At 34.5% G+C, this 14,877-nt stretch overlaps 1 protein-coding gene across 4 annotated transcripts in view; it reads right to left on the bottom strand.

Moving 5' to 3' along the window:
- Positions 1-14,877, bottom strand: part of DMXL1 (Dmx like 1) — a 133,643-nt gene that overhangs the window by 85,618 nt on the left and 33,148 nt on the right. For all 4 annotated transcript variants that reach the window (XM_007180964.2, XM_007180965.2, XM_007180966.2 and 1 more), the window contains exons 8-17: positions 12,329-12,518; positions 10,863-11,031; positions 7,464-7,676; positions 5,341-5,594; positions 4,545-5,229; positions 4,333-4,454; positions 1,756-1,845; positions 1,572-1,674; positions 1,312-1,431; positions 798-1,019 (exon numbers count right to left, since the gene is read on the bottom strand). In XM_007180964.2, coding sequence (XP_007181026.2) covers positions 798-1,019; positions 1,312-1,431; positions 1,572-1,674; positions 1,756-1,845; positions 4,333-4,454; positions 4,545-5,229; positions 5,341-5,594; positions 7,464-7,676; positions 10,863-11,031; positions 12,329-12,518 — 2,168 coding nt within the window. The remainder of the gene's footprint in view (positions 1-797; positions 1,020-1,311; positions 1,432-1,571; positions 1,675-1,755; positions 1,846-4,332; positions 4,455-4,544; positions 5,230-5,340; positions 5,595-7,463; positions 7,677-10,862; positions 11,032-12,328; positions 12,519-14,877) is intronic.

Genomic DNA, 14,877 nt, shown 5'->3' with positions numbered 1-14,877 from the left:
TTATCAGGACACTGTTAATACTCCTGCTAACTTCACCAATTAGAAAAGATTAAGTACCTGATAATGTGGCAAACTGAAAAGCATTCAAAGTAATTAGTCGAAAGTGGTAGACAAGTAAAGAAGACCAAAAACCCACATGGTGACTATGAAAATGAAAGAACTAGGTGATAAAAAGATGGATTTTTGTCTTGGTTTTCATGATACCCTTGATACCTTGATCTTTTGTGTACACTGGAATCACCTGGAAGGCTTGTCAAAACAAGACTGCTGGGTCCCACCCCACAGCTGGTGATTTAGTAAGTCTAGGGTGTGGCCCAAGAATTATTATTTCTAACAACTTCCCAAACAATGCTGATGCTTTTGGTCTGGGGACCACATTTTGAGAACCACTGCCCTAAGGATAAAGATGACAAATATATATATCAGGAACTACACACTTAGAATCCTTCACAGCACAGAGCTCCAGGCAGCCAATACCAGCACTATCAAAGTTGGCAAATAAGGTGCAACCCCATTATGATCTCTGCCCTGGAAACTTTCGCTTTGTCTTCACAAAAGGATAATAAAAATTTGTTTTGGAAATCAATATTTAAGACCACAACTGGCTGACAAATGCCAGAGTCATCTGAAAATGTAATGAGAAATTTAAAATTTTAATTTAGGGTACTTAAAGATATTCTTTCCATTTCTGTTTCTGTGTAGATTTAAAAAGTGGGAGTTGTACCTATTTTTAAATACACAGTAAATACTCATGCATTATGAAGTTTGATTAGTCTCTTTTTACAAAATTTACACACCTGCTGATGGCTTAACACTTATTATCTCAACTCCTTCTGGCAAATGCAACTCTTGGCTATAAACCATTTCTGAAGACAGAGTCAACTTGCTGGTACTCTGGAGATTTGCTCTGCAAGCCTGATACTTCTGTGAAAAAGGGGATAAGATCTTCTCTGGAGAAGAAGAATAATGTTCTTCTGGCTGCCAAACTGCTTCAGATATTTTTCTATCTACTTTTTCATCTATAAAACATAAAAAAAGAACCAAAGGCTGGGAGAGAAACCCTATAAACATTACAATTGCTACATTTTATAATCCAAAACTGCCTTATAAAAGACAAAAAAGTTAACATATTAATATGATGCTTTACGGCAAGAAAATCAGAGAATTGTTTTCTTCTTAATTAACAGAATAAACTATAATTATCCTTTCTCAGTAAAAACAGCTTTTAAAAATATCCACTGAACTATCTAACCATATATAATTTGTTAACCTAAGCCTACTTAAAGTTTAAAAAAAAAAAAAAAAACTCACCCAATGAGACAGGAATGGACTTCAAATGCAAATTCCACATGTGTAACAATGAACGGTTGTCTTGGGTGCACTCTATTACAATTAGGTAGAATTTTTCCGAAAATCCATTAGGTGAGCTGCCTGTTGGTATAAATGGTATATTTCACTACTAACATGGAAAGCTGAGATAACTTTATATATTATATAAACATTATATCAATTTATCTTTGCCTAACATACTCTACATTTTATTTCTCATTTCATGAAAAGTTCTTCTTTACCTGCATCAGATAATATTCTGTCTTTTCCAAGTCTTTTCTTCTCAAGGTTATTCAAAATGAAGTCTTCTTGGAAAACATGAAGCAGCTGGGTTTTTCTGCCTTGCTGAATGCAAATAAATACTAATGTAAGTTGACATACATTATTATTTACCTAATGCTAAGTGGCCAGAAAAATAATACTTACAAGTTTGGTAATGGGATCTAACGCAATAATGCATCCTGGCCTGGCTGTTGACTGTTGACTTACGATGTTAAACACTTCACCAACATATTTCTGTTTTTGAAAAAATGGATATCTCCTTTATTAAACAATTAAAAAAAATAATAACAAATGACATAATATTTCAGGCATAACAGACAAATAATAAATAAGTTCAGGTGAGACTAAATAAATTCACAAGTCCCTTTCATTATAAACATTTTACGATTTTACAAGGCAAATTACACAGGAATGAATAGAGTTACAGCTCAGCTGGTGCAGAGAAAACCAAAAGCAATGCTTGGTAATTGTTAAGGGGAAAAAAAGTATTTTATATTTATAAGTGTGAAAGACTGACTTCAATCTCATGGAAATGTTCTAAGAATTAAGGTTTTTTAAGCATTAATTTTGACAAAGAAAGCTAAAGAAACAAGTTAACATACTATTTACATATGCTGATTTCTTGAGCCACTTATCTCCTGACCGCTCTAGTCAAGCTCACATTGTTAAATTCAATGTTCATCATACTTGATCTATCAGCAGCATTTGATTCTGTTGATTACTCCTTCCTCCTGGAAATAATTTTCTTCATTTTGGCTTCCATTATACACCACACTCACCTCACTTTTAGCAACAGAATGCCCCAGGGTTCAATCCTCCTAACGTTTCTACTTTCCAGCTATAGTCTCTCCCTCAGTGATCTCACTCAGCTCCACAACTTTATATTCTGACAACTACTTATTTTCTATCTTCAGACCAGGCCTCCCTCAAAACTCCGGAGACTAGCTTACTAGATCTCTTGGATATCAAACAGGCATTTCAAAATTAACATGTCTAAAGCCCGGCTCTTGAATCTCCCTGCTCCTCAAAATCTGCTGTTTAGGGACTTCCCTGGCAGTCCACTGGTTAAGACTCCACACTTCCAATGCAGGGGGCGCAGGTTCAATCCCTGGTCAGGGAACTAAGATCCCACATGGCGGGCAGCGTGGCCAAAAAAACCCCCCAAAACTGCTATTTATACTTCTCATCTCAAGGCAAACCTTGGGAGTCATCCTCTTTTTCTCACACAAACACCATATCCAGTCCAATCCTTACTATTCAATGTTCAAAACACATCCAGATTTGACCAATTCTTATCATCTTTATCACCACCATCTGCTACCATTCTAAACCCCTTTAATTCTGTCCTAGACTACTGTAATAGCTTCCTGAATTGGTCTCTCTGATAACACTTCTGCCTCCCATGTCTAATCTATATAACAACCAGAGTGATCCTTTTAAAGCCTAAGCCAGATCATATCACTGTCATTCTCTTCACTAGTTTTTATGTCATTCAGAGTAAAAGTCAAAGTTACTCTCAATACAATCTGGCCAGGCTCACTTTCTGACTTTATTTTTGACTACTCTCCACCTCACTTATTCTGCACCAGCCACAATGGCCTCCTTGATGCTCCTTACATACCAAACATGCTCTGGCCTCAGGATCTTTACACTGGCTCTTCCTGAAATACTCTTCCCTCTACATATCCATATAGGTAGCTCCTTTATCTCCTTCAGGTCTTTACTCAAATGGTACCACTTCTGTGAGGTTTTCCCTGATCAGCACTTTACTTGGCACTCCCTACTACTTTTGCAACATTGTTTCTCTCCAAAGTATTTATTAATATATTTTTACCTTTTTTCTATATTCTTTCACTAGAATGTAAGCTTAGATTTTTGTCTGTTTTGCTCACACCTAAATTTCCAGCACTTAAAACAATTCCTGAAAAACAGAAGGCCCTCAAGAAATATACGTTTCTACTAAAACACTATATATGTTTTGAAAAACTCTGTGTTCTGTAAAACCATGCCATAAAAATAACAGGGAAAAAACAAGATTGGAGCAGACCACTGACACCTATGCAATTCTGTAACCACAGCATTAACAAAGACATTAATTGATGGTTGAGAGGACAGTTTGACTCTCCTAAACAGGAAGCTCAGTATGGCTGAAAGTTACCTCAGGGCATATTTAAAAACACAAAAACCAAGAGAATGGAAATACTGGCTTGTTGGAGGTGCTGAGACAATGCAGATGGTGGGTTGCTATTAGTTGGGCACAGGAACAAGTGCCCTCTGTCATAAGACAAAAACTTTGCAATGGTGTTGAAAAAACTCCTGCCTGTAGTGCAACCAAGCTGAAAGTTCTTTCCTCTTGGTTAAGATTAAAAATCCACTCCTGTTATTTCAACTTCCCTTGCCTAGAAAAAAACCTGCAGATGAACCAACATAATTCCACATTATACTGTCAGTAGTCCCCATTTATCTCTGAGCAAAGAAGTACAACAAAAACACATATTGTAGGACACTAGACTCTACTTTTGGAATGAATGAAAGATATGGTTTCTTTTTAAAGGAGATTAGAATCACTGTAAGAGTACAATGCAAATGTGAAAAAAATTACTAAAAAATATACACATTTTATTACAAATTATATGTCATAATTCTAGAACATGCCCAATAAGTATAAATTAAGTATCTAAAAACACATTATATTCTTAGCTTCAAAAGCCATTTACTTACAGAAATTTCAGGATTGGAAAGCTCATATAGAAGTTTCTTGGCATCAATAACTGCTTCATATAATCTCAGATATTGTCCATCACTTGCTACAAAGCATGCACTAGGAGAGTTGCAGTATGCACCTAGATGTATTTTAAAAACATTTGAAATTTAACTCTTAAGCAATAATATCAGAAAATCTCAAGTTCTTAAATAAAAATCAGAATCCTTACCTAGACAATAACTGGGTATAAGAGTGGGCAGCCATGCCACATTGGAAAATGCAGAAACATGAAGAGAATTAATCCGGGCAAGCTCAGAAACACCTCCAGAAAAAGACAATGGCCCGACTGGATCAACTCTCCAAAGAATAAGCTCACTGTACACTGCATTGGGATCCTGAAAGGCCATGTCAATAGTGCTTTTATTCTGTTGTGCCAAAGAACATTCTTCAATATTCACAGCACCATAAGGTTCCTTTTGGTTATCAACATCTGGTGTCCTTAATGCATTATGGTGTGACGTTGTCAGCAATAATGGTAATACTGAGTGACAAGCTAAATCATTAAGATGAAAGCGATGACCACAATATCTGGATTTGTGGGAAATACTGAGAACTGTAGAAAAGGCAGATTCCTCGGCAAAACTGACAAGCCATTGATTCAGGGAGCCGTCAGCATGCTTTGAAATCATCATAACATTAGGGGTAAAAATGCTTAATTTTAAACTATTAGTTGATTTACTGTGACCAGAAGATATAAGCATTGACGTGGAACGTGTCAGGCTGGAAGTTTTTTGTTTCCCTTGCTGAATAGCCAAGTCAACATTCTTGGTACAGGCATACATCACTATGCTTTTACAGAGAGAGTTTGCATCACCTGTGGGGAACGCTACAGGAATTCTGGAAACAAAGGACACCTAGAAGTAAGAAAGTGAGCATTAGAATTCATGAAATTATATAAAGAGGTTTTACAAAACAGTACCCACATTTAACAAGAAGTAGCTCTCCAGAGATCATAAAAATAATACCTGTACTTGACGAAACATACCAGGCTGGTATTCATCCAGCCAATCCACATGCCAAACCAGCAAAGAGCCATCTATGGGATGAATACTGAACAGCATGTCTGCATTTTTACTCCATTCAGACAGAAGTACTTCAATCTGATGATCAATGGCAGCTGATGGTAATGGTACAAAACTTGAATTTGGTACCAATTTATCACTGCCCAATTCCTTCTTTTCAAGATTTATTTTCAGATCATCAACACCATCATCGATCTCTATAAGCAAAAGGGTTCATGAACCAAGTAAATACAATCAAGCTACTACTAAAAATTAAGAAATATCTTTACAAATGCATTCAAAATGAAAAACATAAGTTTTCATATAAACAAGAAATGGGGTTCCCTTTAAAAAATAACTTTGCTCCAGGAATATAAGGCCACGGACTTAACTCAGTACTCAGAAGGCCTATAAGGCTGATTCAGCAGATTATTAGTAGAAGGACTAATACTAGACTGGAAAATAGGTAAACTGGTTTCTAAACCCAGATGTACCACAATTAACTACTTAGAAGTAAGACACAGTACTTCTCTGGACCCTAGTTTTGCTCACGTTAACATGAGGGAGTTGAAATTAGGCTGAATTTTTAAAATATATTATTGGAATGTAATTTGTATTTTCTTCATAATGTCAGATTCATAAAACCTAAGTCAACCACACTAGCCATCCTCTAGGTGTAAGCATTTATAACTGATATGAAACCTTAAAGAAACTATTTTAGAGAAATACATTTTATAGTGCCTAAGATTTTCTTCAACACATGCCAACCTATTAATACAAATAAGTATGTATATTCTGACCTCTACATCCCAGCCCCTATTCCTGGTTAGGAATACAAAGCCTTTCTTAAGAGACTCTCAAAAAATGTTAGCTTGTTTACCAGATTTTAAAAATTAGTCAAGACATAAAATCATTAAGAAAAAGAAAAATAACTCAACAGAAAATTAGGCAAAAGGCACGAAGAGGCAAACCACAGAAGGGTTAACATAATTCTGCTCAATTTAACTCAAGAAAATTCAAAGTAAAACAAGACACCATTTTGTCCATAGCAACGGCCAAAAAATAATAAAAAGATCCAGTGTTGGCAAGGATGTGAAAAAAGGATATCTGAATATACTTAGAGGGAACATATACTGGTAAAACATTACTAGAGGGTAATCTGACAGAAGTTATTGAAATTTAAAAATGCTTTACACTATGCTAATTCCGCATCCAGGAATCTACCTTACAGAAAAATTCACACAAAGATGAAGAGATGTGTTACTGTACCATTATCAGTATATAGTGAAAAACAATTTAAATCAATTTAAATGGCTATCATCAGAAAAAATGCTTAAGTTTTCTCTTGAGTCTCTTGACTCAGGAGCTGTTAAAAATAATGAGAAAGAAAAGTGCCCGTTACTGAATTTAAAAAGCAAGCTGCAGCACACTATTTTCATTGAAAAATGAACTCCCATAGTACAACTTTTTAAAAAAACTACCTTTATGCATATATATGTGTGAGCATAGAAAAGAATAAATCTGGAAGGACACTCATCAAACTTAACAATATGGAAACTTTATACATGCCTGTATTGTTTAATTTTAATTTTTTTTTAAAGGGGAACATGCAATCTTGTAATTAAAACAAACAACAAAAACATTTTTGATCTCTCTCTCTCTACTTGACTGAGGCTGAATGCAAACCTTAAGGCCCTAGTGTACTGCTCCTCAAACTTTAATATACATACAACTCATCCGGGAATTTCATTAAATTACAGATTCTTGTAGCTCCAGGTGGAGCCTGAGATTGTACATTCCTAATAATGACAATGCTGCTAGTCTGCAGATAGTCCTCTAAGTAGCAAGACCCTAGTGGCTGACAGAAGCATAAGTATGGAGAAGTCCAAGTCCCTATATCATCATCAGGAAAGAAGCCACCTGGAACAGGAACATCTACATTGGATTATTAAATGAGCTAGTCCAAATTTGTATTAAGCCACTGCAATTTGAAGGTTACTTCTAACAGTAGCTGGTGTTACCCTAATATAAAAATCTTTGCTATTTTAAACAAAACTTTATAATTTTTATCCTTCTTAAAGCTTTACCTTCATCAGATTTTACATCTGCCTGATTAGAGTCTTCTACACTCATCTCAGAAGATGGTTGCTCAAAACTTTTTCTAAGTTGTTGTAAAAAGACTTCCATGGACAAAGAAAAATGCAATTCTTTATTGTTTAGCCAGTGTACCACAAAAGGTCCACTCTTCTCTTCATTTTCACTTAGACTCAGAGACGTAATAGAAGGAAGAAGTGGAATGTCTATAAAGAACAACAACAAAAAAAATATTAAACTTCTATCATGCTAGCATACAAAACATCCATGTCTCTTATTTTTATTATTTACAGTTACATTTATCTTTAAACCTCTGCCATACATTGTATTTAACCTATAAATAAGACTCACAATATAATGGCTCACACAATTATTATTAATGAAAACAGACTTAAATGGTAAATTTAATACACTTACTGTAAAGGAAATAAAATTATACATTCTACATTATATACCGTAACTTATTTATATATACATATATACATTTTTTCTATAATTAAAAAAAATATTCTCATTAAGAAATATGTCTATAATTTGCAGACATGTTAATAGGGTAGTCTTCTTAATTTGTATAGAAACTTCGGTTAGAAATATATTTTAACCTGATCTACCATTAAAAATGCCATCATTAGGTTGTCAAAGGAACCAGTGATATGTTTATCTCAACAGCAACAACTTTCTTTTACTTAACAGACTCTCATATTAACTTTTTTCATGACCTACCTATCTAATTCTAAGATAGATACTTATTTATTAGCATCAAGATTGAAGTTAGATAGTATGAAACTGAGGTTCCCTTATATTCAAGAAAAGCATTCAAGACAAGCCAACTCAGCTAAAAAAAATTGTTCCTTGGTATTACTTTTGAAATCATTGCTAAGTATACTGAAGTACAAATTCAGAGTAAATTGTGAAAAATGACAATCCTAACTTAATAGAGGTAAAAAAAAATTTGTCTTTCATTATTAAATAAAATCCAAATCTAGATCATGCTGGTGTCTGCTGAACATTATAGGCTGGAATGGATTCAGGGAAGGTAGATAATTTTCTCCAGAGCAAATCTACTGATTTTTTTAAAAAGGAAATATAAACAATTTTAAGTATTTGTTCAAACACCGTCTATTGCTGGACACCAATAGGAACAGTATTATAGGGGATGAATGGTAAAAGAAAGGATAGAAGAATCTTTTTCCTGGTGGGAGGGAGGGAGACGCAAGAGGGAGGAGATACGGGGACATATGTATATGTATAGCTGATTCACTTTGTTATAAAGCAGAAACTAACACACCATTGTAAAGCAATTATACCCCAATAAAGATGTTAAAAAAAAAGAATTGTTTTTCTGTCCCTTCTTATTGGCGTTGGGTTCTAAGAGTTGATGGATATTATCTAATCCAAGAGCTCTGTTTTACTCTATATTCATTAGTATAATTACTTGATTAATATTTATCTATCGCCTACCTAGTTATATGCTTCATAAGAGCAAGGACCACACTGTTTTGATCACTACTGTATCTCCAGTTCCTACCACTATCTCCAGTTCCTATACTGGCACAGACTAAACACTCAATAAAACCCTTGAGGGGCTGAACTGCCAATCTCACTGTTCCTAGGTAGATACACAATAGTGTTAGGGTTTGAAAGAGTGTCCCCAAGAAAACTAAATGGGTAGGATTTTCTGATTTTCAACTTACAATCAACTCAGAAGAGATAAGCAATGCCTAAAGTAGATCACAGGCCTAGCTGTTAAGTACACAAAACTAGGGGCTTATACTGACTTTTAGCAGAAGCATTCTGGCTGAAAAGATACATTTCCTTTGCCTCCTGACCACTCAAAGAATCTGATAAAGTCATTTTTTATGAGAAATCTTCATGGAAAGCGTATAAGAACTAGAACTAAGAAAACATGCTATTATGAACTCCTCTCCTGTATCGTTTTCCATTGATGGACAAATAAGTGAAGCCATATCTGAGTTGAGCCTTGCAGGAAAGTCATTCTAACAGACCTAATTTAGGGAAAGGAGTTCTCTCACAAGATCTAATATAGCTCCTAATATTATTATTTTGCTTTGATTTTCCCTACATGTATGAATTTTTCTTAGGGACCTACAATCTAAAGAAAGGTTTTAGAGTTTTCCTTATTGGAAGGTAGTCAGGGAGATGTTACACAGGAACTTAGGGTTTCTTTTTTTCATAATACCTCAGTCTTTTCCATTAAAGTGAGAATTCAAGCTTTCTTTATTCTCAAAATATTGTCCTTTACTCAGCAAAGACTTTCAAAATTATTCCACTGACCTAGAGTTGCCTCTGGATACTATAAGCGTTGACAATGTATGTTTTTTGATAAGGTAATAATACAATTTCTTAATAAAAATAATTCAATATTCTCCCATTTACATTTTCATGACTCATGGATTTTGGATTCTTCTAGAGCTGGGACTGTTGTTAACCATATAAAATTTTAAAAATCAGCAAATACTCTTTATCCCTACCACAGGTATCTCAGCACTTTTTAACTTATCAAAGTACTTCTCACTTTGATTCAAGTAACTAATGGACTGTATTTATTGCTATGTTTCTTGAAGAATGCAATACTGCAAATCCAGTGTGTTATATGGAAATAAGTTATGCTTAATTTATGTTTAAGAGTATCTCAAAATACATAAAAACTCATCAACAGTGGTTATCTTCTGGGGAGGAAGACTAGGGTGGAATAGAGGTAAAAGGAGGATTTTACTTTACACTTCCTGTACAGATGGCATTTATCACGTGCAAATATTATTTTTAAGTTTTTTCCCAGTAATATTCTAAGGTTCCACTTTAAATGCCCCAACCATGGCCACTTGGTTTTTAAACTCACAGAAAATATTTACTAAAATGATGAACACTTCAGTCTTCAAATTCATAGATAAACCCAGGTATTCTAGATCTTTCAATCTGTTTCATAGTACCTATTGACTACAGAGATAAGTTTCTTAATTCTTCCAGTTATAACTTCTGCATATTTCTGCCCTATTTCTGAAATGGCTCCAAAGATCAAGTACGAAACACACTGGTTTCATTTGAACAACTATACAATAATTATAAAATACTACTCTGAGGTGTTAACCTCTTTGTTATGTATTAGCTCAAATCTCAACTTTTGAATAAACTAATACAGAATCTCAATGACTTATCAAGATCTAAAATTACAGACCAAATCACAGACTTAAGAAGCAAACAAGTAAACAAAAACTTCTTTTTCTATAATCAGTGAGCTGGCTATAATGAAAAGTTAGCTAAGAAAGTCACCTACAATTTTTTACTTACTAAAAAAGTAAAAGTATAACTTATTGGTTATAAAAATCAATCTACTCAATTTGAAAAACATTTTCTGAACAGTGCTTTATTACCCGTGGCTGGGTTGATGCTGGCTGCAATATGAAAGTGGCAAAGTGCATTGGCATGCAGTGGAGTGTTCCTGTGAACGTGATGAGGATCTTGCTGATGTGGCAGGTATCCAGTATGTGCTACAAGTGCAAGTGATCTCCTCCGACCTCTACGAAAATGTTTCAGATTTACCTGTGAGAATAAAAACAAAGTCAAACAATGCAAAACAAAGTAAAACTAATGCCTATATTGTCATAAGCATATATGTATAGGTTACATAATGATTGTTAGATAGTACATATATCCTATTTCAGATGAGTTTATATGTACAAATATCTTGCAGTATTTTTGTACAGCAAACTTGAAACCTGGAATAAGCCTGGAACTTAAACTGCTTGACTCTTCTTTTAACCATCACACAATACTTTATATTTTTATTTAATATTTTCTAAGAATTAATTTCCTAAACTTAAAAAAAGTTTACAATGTGTCTGTGGAAAATGATGTCCCTGTATACTGTTCTCTTTGTATCCTCAGTTTACTTGCTATGACCACAAAGCACTGAATAAAACTACCATCATACATTAGGATGATATTTCATAGTTTACAAAGCACTTTCACAGAGATCATCTCATTTGACCCATAAAGCAGACAATGCAAATATTGTTATTCTCATCTTTCATATGATAAAATAGTTTATAGAGAACACAAAGTCACCTAAAAGTGGAACAAAGGTCTTCAGATTCCTAGTCAAGGACTTCTTTCAACTATTATTACACATAACCATTCTATCAGTGGTTGAGTCTCTACACAATATATACTTAATTATATTCTGTGTCACTAGAATACTATCTAAATTTGAGAAACAGTGGTTCCATATTCATACAAAACATTCAAAGATAAATCATTTTTAGGTCACTTTCTTGTTTTCAATATTAAGAAAATAATAAGAAGAATCTGTAACTAGTCTATGTTGAATTAGCCCCAACACCAAAAACTGACTTTTACTTTCCATTCTATAGTAATTAGTAAGGTAAATAATTCAAGTTCTTGGAGATTTGGAAGATAACAAATGTAGAACAGAATCTGATAAACTACTCTAATCATTCCTGTAATTATGACAGGACGAACACCCCAAGCTCTAAAGAAAGAAAAATAATAAATTATTTTTACAGTCAAATCTTGGCATTCTCAGATCTTAATTTACGTTATTTTAGCTAAGTCATGTATAATCATCCTTTTGTTATCATCAGTTAACCTAAGGTTAACTTTGTAATTATAGGCAGTTTTATGCTAGACAAAATCCTTAAGAATACTTGTTGAACCCAAAAAAACCCCAAAATTTTCTCAGAACTGTTTTCCTAAGACATATATGTTTTTTCATAACTATCCATGACTTTGAATATTAATTAAGATGAATGTTACAAAAAAGGCCATGTACGAAAGATTTTAAAACTTGTAGGAAATAACATCTAACAAAAACACTCACATCTAAAGCATTTTGAACTCGTTCTTTACTGGAAGCATTTCTCTTGAAGTTATTTGTTAAATTAATTGGTTCAGTCCAATGGTTGCAGTCACCTCCATAGAGCAAACAATCATTTGGTAAAAATGTCTCTACCCAAAGACGACATATGTTATCTTTGCAGCAAGTCAACAGTACATTACATACAGAAGCCCTAAGGAATAAAAAGATTTTAGAGGCAAAAATATAAATTTCCCACAGTATTACATTCTACAATGTTTCTATAATTATTTAAATGCACACAACTAAGGTATCAATGAAGAAAATGTCAATATACATTTATGTAATGTATTTAGTCAAAGCCATTACAACTGAGTTGGGTATTTGATTTCATCACAGCAAATGCTTGCTAACCTATTCTTTTCTGCCTGGAACTCAGTAGTTCCTGTTTCAGTAATCTAAGATTCTTCTTACATCTAAATAACAAAAACTGAAATCATACCATACTCGCTCAGTTAGTAAACAAGGAAACAACCTGACTTCTATTAAAATTTTCTGATTTATTCAGTGGATGTTTATTTGAATTATTTCACAATGCTTCCTTTTTACTTCCTGTAAAGGTACATGCACTTGTCACTAATAAGCTAAAGTAACCAGCACACTTACTCTTTCCTTGCCTAACATATGACAAAAGCAGTCAAGTGCAATAGAAAAATTCATGATTTTTTAGTCACCTCCTTCATTAGTCATTTTTGACTTTCAGTGAATTTACTGTCTTGCCACCCCACAAAATAATAACAAAACAATTACATATATGTTAATAAATCCCATAAGCATCAAGAGCTCAAAGGCTGAAACCCTATTAACAAAGACTACCTTTCTACTGGATAACCCAGCAAATTAAAAAAAAAAGAAAGTTGCAATATCCTATAATAGACACTTATTCAAACATATCTGATTAAAAGAGAACAATCAGTAGAAGGTTTCTATCAAGTAACCCAGTAAGTTAAAGAAAAAAATTAAAATATTCCGTAGTAGTCACTTTTTAAAACAAACGTATCTACTTGATTTAAGAAGAACAATAGCAAAGGGGAAGAAAAGGGAGAACAGCTTGCTTTGTCTTGGTAGCTCTCTCCTTCAGGTTCCCTCCTCTGTTGTAACACCTCCCTCCCTTCCCCTCCCCCTCTAGGTATACTCCCCTACTTTTCTCCCCTTTCCATCTACTCTCTGGGCTTCTCTCCTTCTGCTTTCTCCTATAATTCTCTGCTTCTCAGCCTCTCCAACCCACCCTCCCTTTCCACCTCTCCTACCTCTCACCGCTACCCCCCTCCTAGGGCCCCTCCTTCTTCTTACCTTTCCAAACCCTCTGTTTCTCCTTCCTTTCCCCATCCTTATGCCTCTCCCTCCTCTTCCTCCTTCATTTTTCTCCCTCTTTTTTCCTCTATCTCCCTCTGACCTTTTCCTCCCCTCCTTCCCTCTCTTAGTTTCTCTCTAGTACATTTACATACACACAAGCAGTAGCAATGAGATTAAAAATAAAAAGAAACAAAAGAAAATACAAAAAGGCAATATGGAAGTTCAAGGTTCATAGTGCCAATCAGTAAATGGCAGAATGGGAAGGCTTATAAAGAAAGAGTAGAAGATAGGAGACTAAAGGGCTGAACAGACAGCAATCAGGAGAGGTACAGAACTTAGGCAAGACCAACAAAGCAAGCTAAAAAGCTGCACAACTCAGAAGCATGGACAGGGCTTCTACCCCAGATGACTCTCTTCAGGATACCACGCCTTACAAATAATGCCACGCCTTACAAACAGCTGGCAGGTAATATAAGCATGGCATAGAAGAAATATCCTGATGTATTTGAGGCACTGCTCAGGCAATACCTCCCCCTTCCTCACTTCTTCATCAAGGTATCTTATTCTCTCTCCAATAAGCATATCATATTCAGGTATAGCACTCTCCCCCCCAACCAAAAACAATATATATATATATATACATATATATATATATATATATATATATATATATAAATGAATGACCTTATATGGGGCAACCATGTGATGGTAAGTATCTGCAACAGCTGTCCTATCTTTTTTTTTTTTTTAATTTAATTTTATTTAGCTGCCCTATCTTGATGCAACAACAGGCTAAGATGCTTTTGAAACTAGTTATGTAGAACCAACTTTTGGAGGTTTTGGGGGGATATAACCAGACCTCCCAACCTGTCCTACATGCATCAATTTTTAACTTGTAAAGAAGTACATGCTCATTACAAACACTTCCCCATTCTTCTCTCTCAAGCCAGCAGGCCCTTTGTATAAAGTATTACCATTTGGTTAAGCATCTTAATTTTAAGATTCCATATCAGAAAGGATAATGGTCTTTGATGGGATCTCTTTCATCCTCATGAGAAAGGGTCAGCCTTCCCACTATATATCTGCAGGCAGCTGGTGAAACAAAAATGAAAACTAAAAGAACTAAGGGAGATTAGCTGGTTCTTTAATGAAATGGATCCAAAAGTGAAATTCTGGAAACCTTGAAAAGATGCCATAACTAACAGAAAAGTCTAGTT

This window comes from Balaenoptera acutorostrata, chromosome 2 (assembly GCF_949987535.1).
Source record: "Balaenoptera acutorostrata chromosome 2, mBalAcu1.1, whole genome shotgun sequence".
In the NCBI taxonomy this organism is placed as follows: Eukaryota; Metazoa; Chordata; class Mammalia; order Artiodactyla; family Balaenopteridae; genus Balaenoptera; species Balaenoptera acutorostrata.
This window is presented reverse-complemented; position numbering and strand designations above follow the sequence as displayed.